At 39.7% G+C, this 14,529-nt stretch overlaps 1 protein-coding gene across 4 annotated transcripts in view; it reads right to left on the bottom strand.

Annotated features, from left to right (window-relative positions):
- wdr73 (WD repeat domain 73) overlaps positions 1–14,529 on the bottom strand; it is a 31,406-nt gene that overhangs the window by 12,983 nt on the left and 3,894 nt on the right. For 3 of the 4 annotated variants that reach the window (XM_014340746.2, XM_042228797.1, XM_042228798.1), the window contains 8 exons: positions 10,191–10,273; positions 6,164–6,314; positions 5,400–5,597; positions 4,399–4,466; positions 4,166–4,251; positions 3,979–4,067; positions 2,052–2,119; positions 606–770 (listed from right to left, as the gene is read on the bottom strand). In XM_014340746.2, coding sequence (XP_014196232.1) covers positions 606–770; positions 2,052–2,119; positions 3,979–4,067; positions 4,166–4,251; positions 4,399–4,466; positions 5,400–5,458 — 535 coding nt within the window. In that variant the 5' untranslated portion in view covers positions 5,459–5,597; positions 6,164–6,314; positions 10,191–10,273. Of the gene's footprint in view, positions 1–605; positions 771–2,051; positions 2,120–3,978; positions 4,068–4,165; positions 4,252–4,398; positions 4,467–5,399; positions 5,598–6,163; positions 6,315–10,190; positions 10,887–14,529 lie in introns of those variants that run through there. The other variant, XM_042228799.1, reaches the window with a different exon arrangement.

The raw sequence follows: 14,529 nt of genomic DNA, 5'->3' as shown, positions 1-14,529 counted from the left end.
TGCACAGAAAGCTTTTGTCCTCGCTCTCCTCAGGAACACATGCAGTTTTTTTTTCATCTTCATGTGACACTAAATCTTAGATGTCCTTCACAAACAGTGATTGTATCCCAGTCCAACTGTAAGCTCAATACTTACACGGTTTTAAGAAAAACTATACGTAAAGAACAGTTTATCTTTTCATTATAAAAACTTTACTACAAATATGATTTACATTACTATAGTATTAGTAGGAGAGACAACCAGTTTACCAAAAGTAAGAATACAGTTAGATTTTGAGCATAAAACAAACCACACAAAGTCACTTTAATTCTTTCACGCTGCCATTCACGATTAGTCTCGATGCTGATGGAAATCTGAATCTAGATTATATTTTCTTGAGAAAGAGTAAGACTATGTCTCCCAATTTTTTTTAAGCATTTATGACATTTCTCAAATTTCAACATCTCACAACAGTGAGATGAACAGTCTCACAAAACTGCATAAAGCACCACTTCGACTTAAGTTTTCACCTCTACTTAAATAAGACACAAACTAAACCAATCTTATAGTCTCCATGCTCACAGGCGAGCGTGAACATAAACTGATAACTGTAAATGTGGGGTTACCCAGTTTATAGAGAGTCTCTCCTGATGCGAGTTCAGTCAGCTGGACGTCGCTGATCTGAGCTCCGTGAAGAACTTGTGGTGCTGACGAGGGTCGAGCTGCGATCCTGCTGCCTCTCTCTGAAGCACTCCTTTTCCCTTTAATACTTCCTGTTCTCCTGATCACATCTGTCATGGATGACAAGGAAAAGAAAACCAGTCACACTGTCAGAAGTGCCTCACCACATTTTTATAATTATTCCCTTTACCTTGTTTGCTGTAAACCAGGAAAAGGGACCTATTATTCCCTTGTGTATTTTCTTCCTATACATGCTATTACAATAGCAAACTCTCATATTAAACACAGTTAAAGGTCAGAAATTGAAAGCGTACGTGAAGTGAAACCCCACAAGACCAGGCTTCACTGCTCTAATCTAGTCAAAAATCTTTTTTAACTTGCATTAATTGGTGGCGATGTCTGTCTAAACGTCACTTTCATTTAAATTAAGACAGTCAGACACGTGAAGTATCAGGTGTCAGGAATCAATTTGAACCCTGTAACAGTGGTTGGGCAGTCAACGTCTGACCACCTTTCTGATGTCCAAGAATTGGTCTCAATTATTATTGGTGAACAATTCAACACAGGAAATGTGCACGATATGATACAAATACTCTTCTCTCAGGTTAGGTTCCCTCCTATATTTGTCTTCTTTGGGCTACAACAGAAACAATTTTAACTTCAATCTATTTCAGCAAAATCTCCCCCCCCCCCAAAAAAAAATTGTATAAATAAATATTGAATTCAACAGGAAAAGTTTCTTTTATGATCTAGTCTGTTATGATTCAGTGATTTTTACTAGTTAAGTCATTAACCTTGAATAAAACAGGTTCATCCATTCAGTGAGTCGTCTCAAAACAGCTTCTGTAGATAAGAGTTGCATTTAAAAAGGCCTTGAATATTTTTTATTGCACTCTGTGAAACATTATCATAAGTGAGAACCTTTTTGCATTTAGATGAATACATTCAGCTCATAATGCCCAGAAAATCTGGTGCTTTTTGTACTGAGATCATGTCACTTTAAATTCATATCACTGAAAATCACCGTTAATCACAGCGATGATTTGCAAGTTTTTGACTGATAGTAAATTCTACTCTGTAGGTTTTAAGTGAGCTTTTATTCATAATTAGTTCTTGGTCTTAATTAATTTTACTGGACTGCTGTTAAGTTTAATTTTATCTAATTCCTATTCTTTTTCTTGGCTTTAATTTCATGTTTTTTATGCTTTGTTCTGGTTTATTGTTGGTTATCTGACCTGTCTTACTAAATTTCTCTTTGTCATTATTTTTCTCTTATATAAAATGTTTTAGGTAAGTGCCTAACTTTTGTACTTTGAAAAAACCCTGAGTGCAGTCACATGCATTTTAAACATGCAGTCCTGCAGGAGAGCTTCAGGGAAAATCACACTCACCGCTCTCTTCTCCTCCAAGGTCCCACACCTGCAGGTCGGAGCTCAGCCCGTCGTTGGTCACAGCACACCTGCCGAAATAACAGAACGTTAATCAAAAGGCTGCGAAGCTACTGATTATATCGTCCCCTCACATTTACCATCAGATCTAAAGATCTACACAAGCACTGACTCACACCACCTATAACAACTACAAAACACAGACCCTCCACACTGTGCACCGCACCATGATGTACGATATGTCACCTCTTCTGGTGCAATGACTTGTTAAAAGTTAATTATTGTCATTATCAGCTCATCTAGTAAATGTTTTTGTAAGTAATTTTGTAGTCTAAACAAGTTTAATACAATTATGATGATTTTTAGACAACTGAAGAATTATGTTTAGGATTTAGGCTTAAAACCTTTAAACAGTTCATCAATACTCTGAATTGCTCTTGACTGACCTTCTGTACTTTTATAAATCTGTTAATGTGTTAAATACGTGATAGGTAATAATAATAAACTGAACTGTAGAAAATATAAAGAGTACCTGAATAAAAATTTCTGTGCTCCAGCCTTGCTGGGTGCTTTTCAGTGTGCCTTTTTTGAAGAAGACCTCTTTTCATTCATTATTCCCCAAAAAGAAGCTTTGAAACCAAAGTTTGGTGCAGGAAAAGGCATCGTGTGGATTAGAGAACCTTGGAAAGAGTGAAGCAAGTTTCTCTCCCTGAAGTGGGTCACAACCAGTGTTTGATGAAACAAAGTAACAGTACTCCAATTACTGCCTTGTTTGCAGTTTAAATAAGCAGGTAAGTACTTTTCAAAGAATTAATCAACAACTGTTAAAATGTTACATTTTTCTGCTGCTGAATAAAAGCCTGAAGGATCTGCAAAGTTTCTGTCTCTCCCTGATTTCTTGGGATACAGCCGTGAGCTTGGGAAATGTTGTATTTATTATTGTTAAGGAGTTAATTTTCTCAGCAGATAAGGCTGTAATCTCACAGATTACTTTATAATGGAAGTAAATTGTAGACTGTAGTCAACTGAGTTGTTTCCTTAACCCTCCAAATTATATAGTTGTTAAAAGTGTATAATCCTACCTATGGTAGCTGCTGTAGAACAGACATGTTTTAGTCAGCAGAGATCAAAAACGTTGGATACAGACTGTACGCCATGTTTGGACTGGCTCTGCAGAAGAGTTTTTGCCTCTGTTTTTGCCTCTGGCTGTCAGTCCTCTGTTTACCTCAGCTGTCAATTCTGGCTGATAAACATTCACCAGTTACAAGTTTTACAGTCTCCTCCAGAGGAAATGGATGTGGATGCTTCTTAGTCCAGTACAGGCCAATAAGTCAGAGAAGCTCACTTCTGATTGATGACAGCTAAACTGAGGAGAGTAGTTGAGGATATACTTAACTGTTGGTCGCACTGCTGTTTTTCCCGCTGTTAGCTGGTGTTAGATGCACTTCAAAGAGATTTTCACTAATATTAACTTATAACCAGCTGTAGTTGTTGTGTTAAAGCCCAGACTTCAGTTCAGGAGATGAGGCTTGAGGTGAGAAGGAAGAGGATGATTTTTAATTAAGTCGTGTGTCTCTTCCCTTCCCGTTTTCATTTCTTTTGTCAAGTTGACCTTTTCTCAAGTGATCAAACATATCTTGAGTATGAAGGTGCAGGTACGAATTTTAGTGTCGCTCCACTGCACCGTAGGAATGCCTATGACTTCTCTTCTCCTCTGCCTTTGTCACATGCATAAAGCAGTTTTAGTCAGAAGTGAAGTCCTTAGTGGCTGCTACTACAAATACAGGGGAGGAACGTGGCGGTTTCCATAAGCTGCAAAACACTCTGTTGGAAGTTGTTTCTATTAAATAACCTCAAAAATGACTGGCCGTACCTTTAATGTAACATGTTACTTATAAGGGTAATTTATCCAGCACTGGTCTGAACTCACCTTGTTCCAGGGATGTGTGTGAGGCAGCGAACCGGACCATCTGTGAAACCACCATGGGAAACTTTAAAGTCCCGTTCTGCGCAGAGACTCTGAACACAACAGCAAACAGGAAAAGTTCAGAGTAACATCTGAAACGCCTCCTAGAGAAAAATAAACTCAAAGTTTGGACTAATGTTCTGATTTTTACCTTATTTTCATCAGCAAGAAGTTTCAGCGGCAAGCGAAGTTCTAAAATTTCATTTTTGGACTGACTATAGCCTGCGACACAGACGCCTACAAACACACCAAAAAAAAAAAACGATTAATACAAATGATTTGGCTAATGAAGAAAGAGCTGAAAAGCTGTCTTCTATAACAGCAAAATCAGAACCATGTTCTTCAAGCCACATCATCATATTTTAAATTATTAGATCAACTTACTCTTCCCTGACGTCCACTCGAGGACCTGGGTGGGATGTTCAAGCTGATACACATGAAGGTCTTTGTACCTGAAGGAAAAAGGTTTGTGAATTTCTGTATAGAGTTTAACATAAAATACAGTGAAACTTAATTTTGACGTGACGTGATTTTGAGCGCTACAGTCAAAAGTGAAGGTGAGCCCACCTTATGTTTGTTGTAGTCACTCTATAAGATTTTAAAAAGTATAATGAGTTAAAAAGGTTTTTTTAAGGAATTCAGAAAAATATAAATTCACTCTGCCTTAGTTTTATATGCAAACCTTTCAAAAACAGCCCTACAGCTGCATTCCTGATGTTTATTTAAAGTTGTTTGGTGTCTCCTTGCAAATGTCCATTTTACTGTGCGCCTTCTCCTTTGTATGTAGTGCTGTTTGGTATTTATTCCTGTTGTCTAAATATTTAGTCCCTGTGGAGCACCCAGCATGTCGTTGATCATGTACAATAAAGGGATACAGAATCGTACTGTTTAAAATATAGGCCTTTTAACCGTGACACCAGACTTCATTCACAATTTATGATATTTAATATTTTCTGTCTACAGAATCAACGCGAACATTTTTCTTTTTACCTACAACTTGATTCCTACAGTCGAGACATCATATCATATAATTCGTCTAGATTATAAAACTCGAATTCACTAAATTTATTTTGAAAATGAATCACACATATAACACCTCTTAAACCACGAGTAATAAGTGTAGGAGATGAACTAATACAATGTGACAATTTGGAGCTTATTTAAATTTTAGGTGAGATATCCGTAAGCCGAATTTAAATAAATTAAATATAAACATAAATATATTTAAATAATGTTTTGTTGTGGTGCTTATTAACAATCTAAAGCTGCTGGGGGGTAAAATGCCTAAAATTAAGAGTTTGCTTTGCAAAGCTGGTAATGTTAGTTAGCAAGTAGTAATAAAAATACAAACTTGACGTTTCAACCAAAGTAAAAAGTTTACTCACGTTTTCAGTGACTCGATAAACCAGTCATCTAAAATATCCTCAAACTCTGCATCTTCCATCGCTCCCAACAGCTCCTGCAGGCATGGGTGCTGCTGCTCATCCACCACTTCCTGTTTAGTTCCCTCTGCTTTTTATTCTACTGCTTCTTATCTGCATGAAAACTACACCGCCACCTGCTGGTCTGGAGGAAGCCTCAATCTAAAGTAACATATTAAAGTTTAGATAGAAACAAAATAACAGCAGGGTCTTTTCTAGCTTAATCCGTTAAACAAACAGATGCACGAAGCAGACAATCAAGTACAGAGGCCTGTGCAGCTGACTAGTAGCCTAAAGGTTGCTGGTTTGAGTCCCTGTTCAGATGCTGGCATGGGCTCCATATGAGCTGTTTTTGTACTCAATCCCCACACAAAAATAAGCAATAAACAAATATCTAACTGAGCTGATATTCAAAGCACTATTGCTTGATTCCATATGCAGCTTTCTACAGCCTGAAGAACCTCTTGGTCCTCTTGGTATCCCTGGCACAGCTAACACAGCACAGCTTCTTTAACTTTTAATTTGATATTTTAGGCCAACGCAGCCAGAGGCATCCTTAAATATCAAGACTCTCCTTATTGGTTTCAGGCTTTACAGCAGATGGCATCTACATGCATACAATTAAAAGATAAAACAGCACACAGGAATAAATTTGAATCACCTGATATTTGCTTGTTAAACTGATTCAATAGAAAACAGTAATTTTAGATATTTGAAGATGAACTTACAGTAAGTTTTGAATCCCAGCAAATCACTTGTATTTGTATAGTGCCAGTTCACAACAAGGTGGCTGATGTTGTGGGGTAAAGACCCTACAGTGTTAGTGAGAAAACCACAACAATCGATCTCCTGTGGGTAAGCACTTGGAGGAACCAGGTTCTGTGTGGGGCGGCAAAAGAAGAAAGAAGAAGGTGAGCATAGAGAGATGAGGTTAAATCAGGGGACGGCGCAATCATGAGGTTGGTGGTTTGATTCCCAGCTCATGCAGTCTGCGTTTTGAAGCGTCCGTGAGGAGCTTAAAGCTGCAGAATACAGTGCTGTGAGGATGAGCTGATGCGGCTTGCAGTAAAAAGTTCTTTGCTTAAGTAATAAAGGGGTGAATATATATCAGCCCATTTTCCATTTATTAACAAAACTCAAAGTCTCCAGCATAACAAAAAGGATTTCGAGCCACTGGTCTAATGCGTGTATGGTAACAGTCATCTCAAGGAGGCCCAAACAAGTGTTTGAAGACAAACGCAGTGGACGGTCGTGCTTCATATCACGGCACTCTGACAGCACATCTATTGTTTGCTGCCTTCAGATGGCCACAGAGGCTTAATGAACTGAAGACCCAGCATTTTTTCCAAACAGTACAAAGCAGCTGTCATCAACAGACGCCCTGTTATAGCTGCCTTTATTATAAAATACCATACAGATAAAAGAATTGGAAGTCATAAAAATGCCAACAGTGCGTAACAAGGAAGCACAGGAAATTACCAAGAGTCTCAGAAGAATATTTTCAAGACAACTTTTGGGATGTTTACCCTCCTCCAGCCTTTAAGCTGTGCTTCCGGTTGTCTCTATCAGACTAACGAATGCAAAATAGTTGAGAGCGATTAACAGATTTTGAATTTTGCAAATAAAGCGTGGTGTACTGAGGGAATACTTCCCCCTTTATCAGAGCAACAGAGCAAAAGTTTATTTTGATAATGTGATTAAATGAAGCTGCCAGAAGGAAAACGAACCAAAAACAGATGTTATGTTTGGAATGCTGGGCGTTTCTAGTTAAATGATCAAATATTCAAGCCCTGAGTGCAGCTTATATTTGTCCTCAATTTTCTCCAGGACAGCAGCTGAAACCTCATCAATCCCACCATGCTCAAAGCTTCATCTCTCCGGCTGTTGTTTGCCGTTTCTCCTCCTCCTCCTCCTCCTCAGCAGCAGTGCTGTCATTCTGTTCCTCCGACTGTCTCACAGCAGAGAATCTGAGTCACATTTCGACCTTCCATTTCTCCCGTCACTCCTTGAGAAACAAGGGAGTCCAAACCAGAGTCTGTACAGGACAGTAAAGATGTGCGTGCTTGCATACAGAGCTGCAGGAACTGTTTGCTCTAACAAAATAATCAGTGAGAGTTATTTCAAATACTTCAGGTTATCATGTCTGAATCCTCATTTAGTAAGCCACTAAAATATTAGTCTGTCAGTGCTTTAGATATGATAAAATGTGTTTTTTATCAAACAAGATGTTGCTGACAGAAAGTGAGGAAAGACAGAGGTGGCAGTGCATTAAAGTTACAGAGGTGAAGATGAAGCTGGGAGAATGGAGAAAAGAAAGGGAAGAGAAACCCCCTGTTCAGCCTGAGCTGAATCAGCAGCTTTCTGTAGACATCGCATGCTTTCAAATCCAGATGCCACTCTTTGTCTTCCCTTTCTCCCCCTGCCCTTTTTGCCTTATTTGCCTCTTTTTCTTGTTTTTTCAGCTTTTTCTTTTCCTTCCTTTACTGCTTACTTTGACTTTTGTCAGTTGTTTCTCGACCTTCTTCCATTCTTTCTTCTTTCTTTTTCTCAGCTGCTTTCCTTTAGGTTATTTCTTTTCCTGACTTTCTTTATCCTGGTCATGTTTCTTATAGTTTCTATGCGAGTATTTCTTTTCTCTTTCTGTCACCCCCACTCAGGCTCTTCTGTGGTGTCCTGGATTTCGCTGGATCAAGGTTTTGTCTTTTTTGAACTTTTATAATAAGCCCATGTGTCCATGTCCAGTATTTCACTGCCGCTTTTTACTTCCTCTTGGCAATCGCTAAATGGATTATCAGCCTCTGAACTGGCCCTCCTGCTGGTTGTCCAGCAACTTTTTCCTTTTCATCCACCTCCAGCAATGTGGTCAGCATCACACTCCTCTTTGTACAATGATACCATCTGGTTTTTTTTCTGTTTTCAGTTCACATTCACGCAGGCTGCTGCACATTGTGAACTTTCTGGCCAACATCTCTTTGATGTGCTGCATGGCTTCCTTTCTTCCCTCTTTTAATTGGCAATTTTCAGCCTGAGTGGCTTTAAAGGCTTTTTGCACCTCCCTGTTGATATTTTGTGGAGCAGTACTCAGGAATCCTCCTTTGCATATCCAATTGTTTATTTAGAAGAAAGGCACCCAAGGCTACTGGAGATGGGGTTGTGTAAATCCTGACTCCAGGAATCATTAAAAGGGCATCTGATAAAATGTATTGATTGGACAGCGGGAAGCTGCGGGAAACAAATTTAAAGTCTTGGGTGTATATCTGACGTCACCTGCTGAGATTTTCATTTTTTAAGCTTATAAATTTTACTCAGCAGCGGCGACTGAACACTGAGTTTCATGAGTCAGTAAAACAGTCACACATCGCTAAACACATTTAACATATTACAAAACCAGCAGCCACATGCTTTCAACAAAGAGCAGCCTGTTTCACATTAGCTGTCACTGCTGAGTCTATCACACCACAGAGATGTGAATGGCCTCTGTCCCAAAGCTGTTGTTTCACACTCGCAGCAGGAGAGCCTGGGTTTTCCTCAGATACGATAATTGTTGGACAATATATCAGACGAGCCGGATAACTGCCCCCGGCTGAGCGTCAAAAGGATCCCAGCAGGTCCTAATGCTTTCTGCCAATAAGCAAAGACAATAAACAGTGTGCAGAATTTCTTCACAAACTGTGGTGTGAGGAAGACTGCTTTACCAACATTGGTTCACAAACAAAGAGGTTTGGCAATACTGAGTGACAGCATGCAAGAAAGCAAAGAACAAGTGTTTTTCAGTTTTCTACTGATGTGATTGTTCCTCTGACAAAAGAATGATGCATTACACAAATAAATAAAACTATTTATTTACTTCTGTGATATTGATTTAAGTCCTTATTTGATAAAATATTTTGAATGAGAAAAGTGGCATTTTTCGTTTCCAGCCAACTCTGTCTCAGATGGTATTCTGTATTTGATGCCATCTTACATGCAGTGATTCCTTAGTTTAGGGGGGATTTGCTCCATTTCCTTTCCTGCTTGTGAAGAACTCTTCCAGCTTGTTTAACTTTTTAGTCTGGTGGAGGTGGGATCCACATAAGAACTGTGAAATACTCCAAAATAAAAGTGATCTCCTTTCTGTTACTTTCTAGAGGCCTTTGTAAAACCATGAAGGACTCTGTTGCAGGTATCTCAATCCTGTCTTATTGCTCTTGTTTGTAAGTCAAGTCCATGATGGCTTAAGGTTGAGTCGAGCCCAAGTTAACAGCATTAAAAACATGTTTACAGCCAGGTATCTATGGTTAGTTTCTCCCCTCATTGCAACTATATAGTGGGTGTTTTTTCTGTTAAATCCATCCATATGGACACTATTAAGGCTGACGCGTAAGCGTGTGGCCTTTTGACTGACAGGTATACCAGCATAGAGAGCTGCGTGTTATATGTGTTATATATCACATTGGAACTCTTCAGCAGTTTTTTCTAAAAGGAATAATCTGACAAATGCTATTTTTGTTGCCGACTGGTTGGCCTACTTCATTTTTTTCTGTACTTTTATTTTTCTCTTTCTCCCAGAAGATAGTGTTTGTGTGGGGTTGTGAGTCAGCGGGTTTTACTGCTCCCGTGAGCTCTTCCTGCAGATTCCCACAAGATCTCTGGCTTTTGCACTCACTCGGCTCATTACCCACCTGTGTATTTAAGGTCCGTCTCAGTCACCCACTCTTCACCAACTCGTACAGCTTCAGTTTAGCGTCTAGTTCATGCTTTGCTGGGTGAACTTACTCTCTTCTGTTAGACTCTTCTTGGTGCGTCAACCATTTGTCAGCCAGCTCCCTGAAGAACGAATCCCCTCTGGATCTCCTCCTCTGAAAGAAATACCTACTTTGAGAAAATTTAGCACCAACCAAATTCCCTTGGTTCATTGCTTCAATTTCGATTTGTGTTGCGTTTCGATTTGGCCTTAGCTGATAACTTTGCACTCATTTCTGGTGGCAGCCAAAACAGCAATGCTGAGGCTTCAAAATTCAGAGCCCAATGTGTCACAGTCAGTTAAGACACCTTGCAATTTCATGGCCTAGTACATGTCTTATGTTCTTGTCAGGCACAAATTCTATCCACAGCTCCTCAATGCCCAACTATGTGCAATAATGTAGGACCACAACATCTGTGCTCAGAGTGCATGCAGTTATCTTTTCAAAGTGTGGATGGAAAAATAAGATACCAACCAACTGGAAACATTTTGGCGATTAACTGTGTGACAACTTCAACTACCAAACAAGTTGTTTCTGCCTACGGACCCGATGTTCCATCGTCTCACTCACAAGAAACAGATCATACTGCAGATTGGATGCATGAAGAGGCAGATAGAGTGCTATTCTGAGGAGTGGAAAGATCATAACATGCTCTAATTGCATAAACCACAACGAAGATCTCGTGTAAAGATATTTAATCACAGTCATCAGACTAATCAGTTGTACAGTGGGGCAAAAAAGTATTTAGTCAGCCACCGATTGTGCAAGTTCCCCCACTTAAAATGATGACAGAGGTCAGTAATTTGCACCAGAGGTACACTTCAACTGTGAGAGACAGAATGTGAAAAAAAAATCCATGAATTCACATGGTAGGATTTGTAAAGAATTTATTCGTAAATCTAGGTGGAAAATAAGTATTTGGTCACCTCAAACAGGAAAATCTCTGGCTCTCACAGACCTGTAACGTCTTCTGTAAGAAGCTTTTCTGTCCCCCACTCGTTACCTGTATGAATGGCACCTGTTTGAACTCATCATCTGTATAAAAGACACCTGTCCACAGCCTCAAACAGTCAGACTCCAAACTCCGCCATGGCCAAGACCAAAGAGCTTTCGAAGGACACCAGGAAAAGTATGTAGACCTGCACCAGACTGGGAAGAGTGAATCTACAATAGGCAAGCAGCTTGGTGTGAAAAAATCAACTGTGGGAGCAATCATCAGAAAATGGAAGACATACAAGACCACTGATAATCTCCCTCGATCTGGGGCTCCACGCAAGATCTCATCCCGTGGGGTCAAAATGATCATGAGAACGGTGAGCAAAGATCCCAGAACCACACGGGGGGACCTGGTGAATGACCTGCAGAGAGCTGGGACCAAAGTAACAAAGGTCACCATCAGTAACACACTACAACGGCAGGGAATCAAATCCCGCAGTGCCAGACGTGTTCCGCTGCTGAAGCCAGTGCATGTCCAGGCCCGTCTGAAGTTTGCCAGAGAGCACATGGATGATACAGCAGAGGATTGGGAGAATGTCATGTGGTCAGATGAAACCAAAGTAGAACTTTTTGGTATAAACTCAACTCGTCGTGTTTGGAGGAAGAAGAATACTGAGTTGCATCCCAAGAACACCATACCTACTGTGAAGCATGGGGGTGGAAACATCATGCTATGGGGCTGTTTTTCTGCCAAGGGGACAGGACGACTGATCCGTGTTAAGGACAGAATGAATGGGGCCATGTATCGTGAGATTTTGAGCCAAAACCTCCTTCCATCAGTGAGAACTTTGAAGATGAAACGAGGCTGGGTCTTCCAACATGACAATGATCCAAAACACACCGCCCGGGCAACAAAGGAGTGGCTCCGTAAGAAGCATTTGAAAGTCCTGGAGTGGCCTAGCCAGTCTCCAGACCTCAACCCCATAGAAAATCTGTGGCGGGAGTTGAAAGTCCGTGTTGCTCGGCGACAGCCCCAAAACATCACTGCTCTCGAGAAGATCTGCATGGAGGAATGGGCCAAAATACCAGCTACTGTGTGTGCAAACCTGGTAAAGACCTATAGTAAACGTTTGACCTCTGTTATTGCCAACAAAGGTTATGTTACAAAGTATTGAGTTGTATTTTTGTTATTGACCAAATACTTATTTTCCACCCTGATTTACGAATAAATTCTTTACAAATCCTACCATGTGGATTCATGGATTTTTTTTCCACATTCTGTCTCTCACAGTTGAAGTGTACCTCTGGTGCAAATTACTGACCTCTGTCATCATTTTAAGTGGGGGAACTTGCACAATCGGTGGCTGACTAAATACTTTTTTGCCCCACTGTACATTATCAGTCTTTTAGTATCCAGCAGCTTTACAACCTTCTAAGTTTTCACGTCAGTCCTTGCTTTGCTTTTAGAATTACAGGGTTTGGTTGCGTCTGTGTTGCATCACGTCACAGTAAACTTTCACTCTTCATTCGCTCAAAGAAGCTTTTTACACTCCAAAGTGAAGCCTTTTAAAATAATCCGCAGAAAATAATTCTGAAAATATTGGTTTTGTATTTTTGAGTGGAAAGCTTTTGCTGTGATCACTTCTTATTTTGTCTGATGACTTTGCAATCACAGCAGCTATTTCACTGACATCTCAGCTCAGAAAAATGATTCACTGACAGCAAAGCAAAGTGCCCGACATGGGCTGAAAGCTGCAGCACACGCTCATGAATGTTAATGCTTGGAAATAGGACATCTCCTGATGAGATGATGCACATCAATACACTGCTGGTGTGAACACTTACATACAAGAGAAAACAATGGACGCAGGTGTAGCAATGGGTAACGCGGCGTTGTCTTACCCATCACTGCTCAGGAGGACTCATGTTTGAGTCATGATCAAATCATTATTTCCCACTTAAAGGAAGAAAGCAAAAACTGTCATTATGAACAACTCAGCAATGATTTTGCCGGTATTAAACACAATATGTGTGATTATGGAGCGCTGGAGAAGACTGAAGAACATTTATCCACCACTCATCCACTCGTGGCAGATGTGATGCGGTCTAGTTGTTTACTGAAAACCACAAAATCTTCCTGCAAAAGTCTCCACGATTATTTATGTAGGACTCGTATTATATAACCACCGATATGCGCTCTACCCTGACATTTACTGTGCGGCATGATGGCACCATAATATATGGTGTTATTCAACACCTTATATATATGTACATGCTGATTTGAGCTTTCATTCTGTGTATATTGGACTTCATGGAAAACAATATGAGGAGGAAAAAGAATGAACTTTTATCTTATTTTTAAAAAAAATTTATGTAACACTAAAGGCATGTTATAAAATGCAGTATTCAACTAGGGTACTGTGCAAAAGTCTAGAGTTACCCTGCATTTCTTCACATTTTGCTTTCATACTTTTCAAAGTGGTCTTGAGACATAATTCTCAAGTTTTTGCGAAGGTCTTTCAAATTTTTGGGGGGGAAATGGCTGCTTTTTCACTCATTTTCAGTCCAGCCCACGTACCTCCATCTTTTTAGGAGGAATGTTTTGGGGTGTTTTTTTTTTTTATTAAGCAACAGCTTAATTTTTCAGAGATAATAAACACAAAGTCAATGCAATAAAAGCATAACTGGATAGAAAAACACACAAAGCCCCGACCTTAATATTATTGATGCAGTGTGAGATTGTCTTGACAGAGAACACAACAAACGGCAGCCAACATCCAAAGAAGAGTTTTCAATGTTCTTCAAGAAGCCTGGACAGCTGTTACAAGAACGTTTACATAAGACCGGCTGTGTTGAAGAATAAAGGTGATGATATTAATTACTGACTTGCAATTAAATTAAATTCTATTCAATTCAATTTTATTTATACAGCGCCAAATCACAGCAACAGTCGCCTCGAGGCGCTTTATATCGTAAGGTAGACCCTACAAAAATACATACTGAGAAAAACCCAACAATTATATGACAAATGGTGTCTGTCTCCTGAATTCAAACTGGAAGCTGGTTCCATAGAAGAGGGGTCTGAAAACTGAAGCCTCTGCTTACCTTTCAAGCACATTAAAATTTATACAATCTTTTTCTTGGCCTATAAACTATATTTCCATAGTTTCAATAAATCCATGCACCCACTCATAGGAAAATATAAAGAAATATAACTTAGGAAGGAGAGCAGAAAACTTTTTCAGAACACTGTAAATTGTTCTTGCATTTAACCAAACTAACACTGAATGTACCCACTCAACCTTTATTACTACTAAAACATACACAAAGTAGCTTCGGCTCATTTTCACCCACACCATCCTGCAAGGCACCCAATGTGCATGAGACCAGTCCCCGAGAAATGCACGATTTATTTTCTTTTAGAGAAGCTGTGG

Source organism: Haplochromis burtoni, unplaced genomic scaffold (assembly GCF_018398535.1).
Source record: "Haplochromis burtoni strain Fernald_Lab_line unplaced genomic scaffold, NCSU_Asbu1 Contig_352, whole genome shotgun sequence".
NCBI classification, from domain to species: Eukaryota; Metazoa; Chordata; class Actinopteri; order Cichliformes; family Cichlidae; genus Haplochromis; species Haplochromis burtoni.
This window is presented reverse-complemented; position numbering and strand designations above follow the sequence as displayed.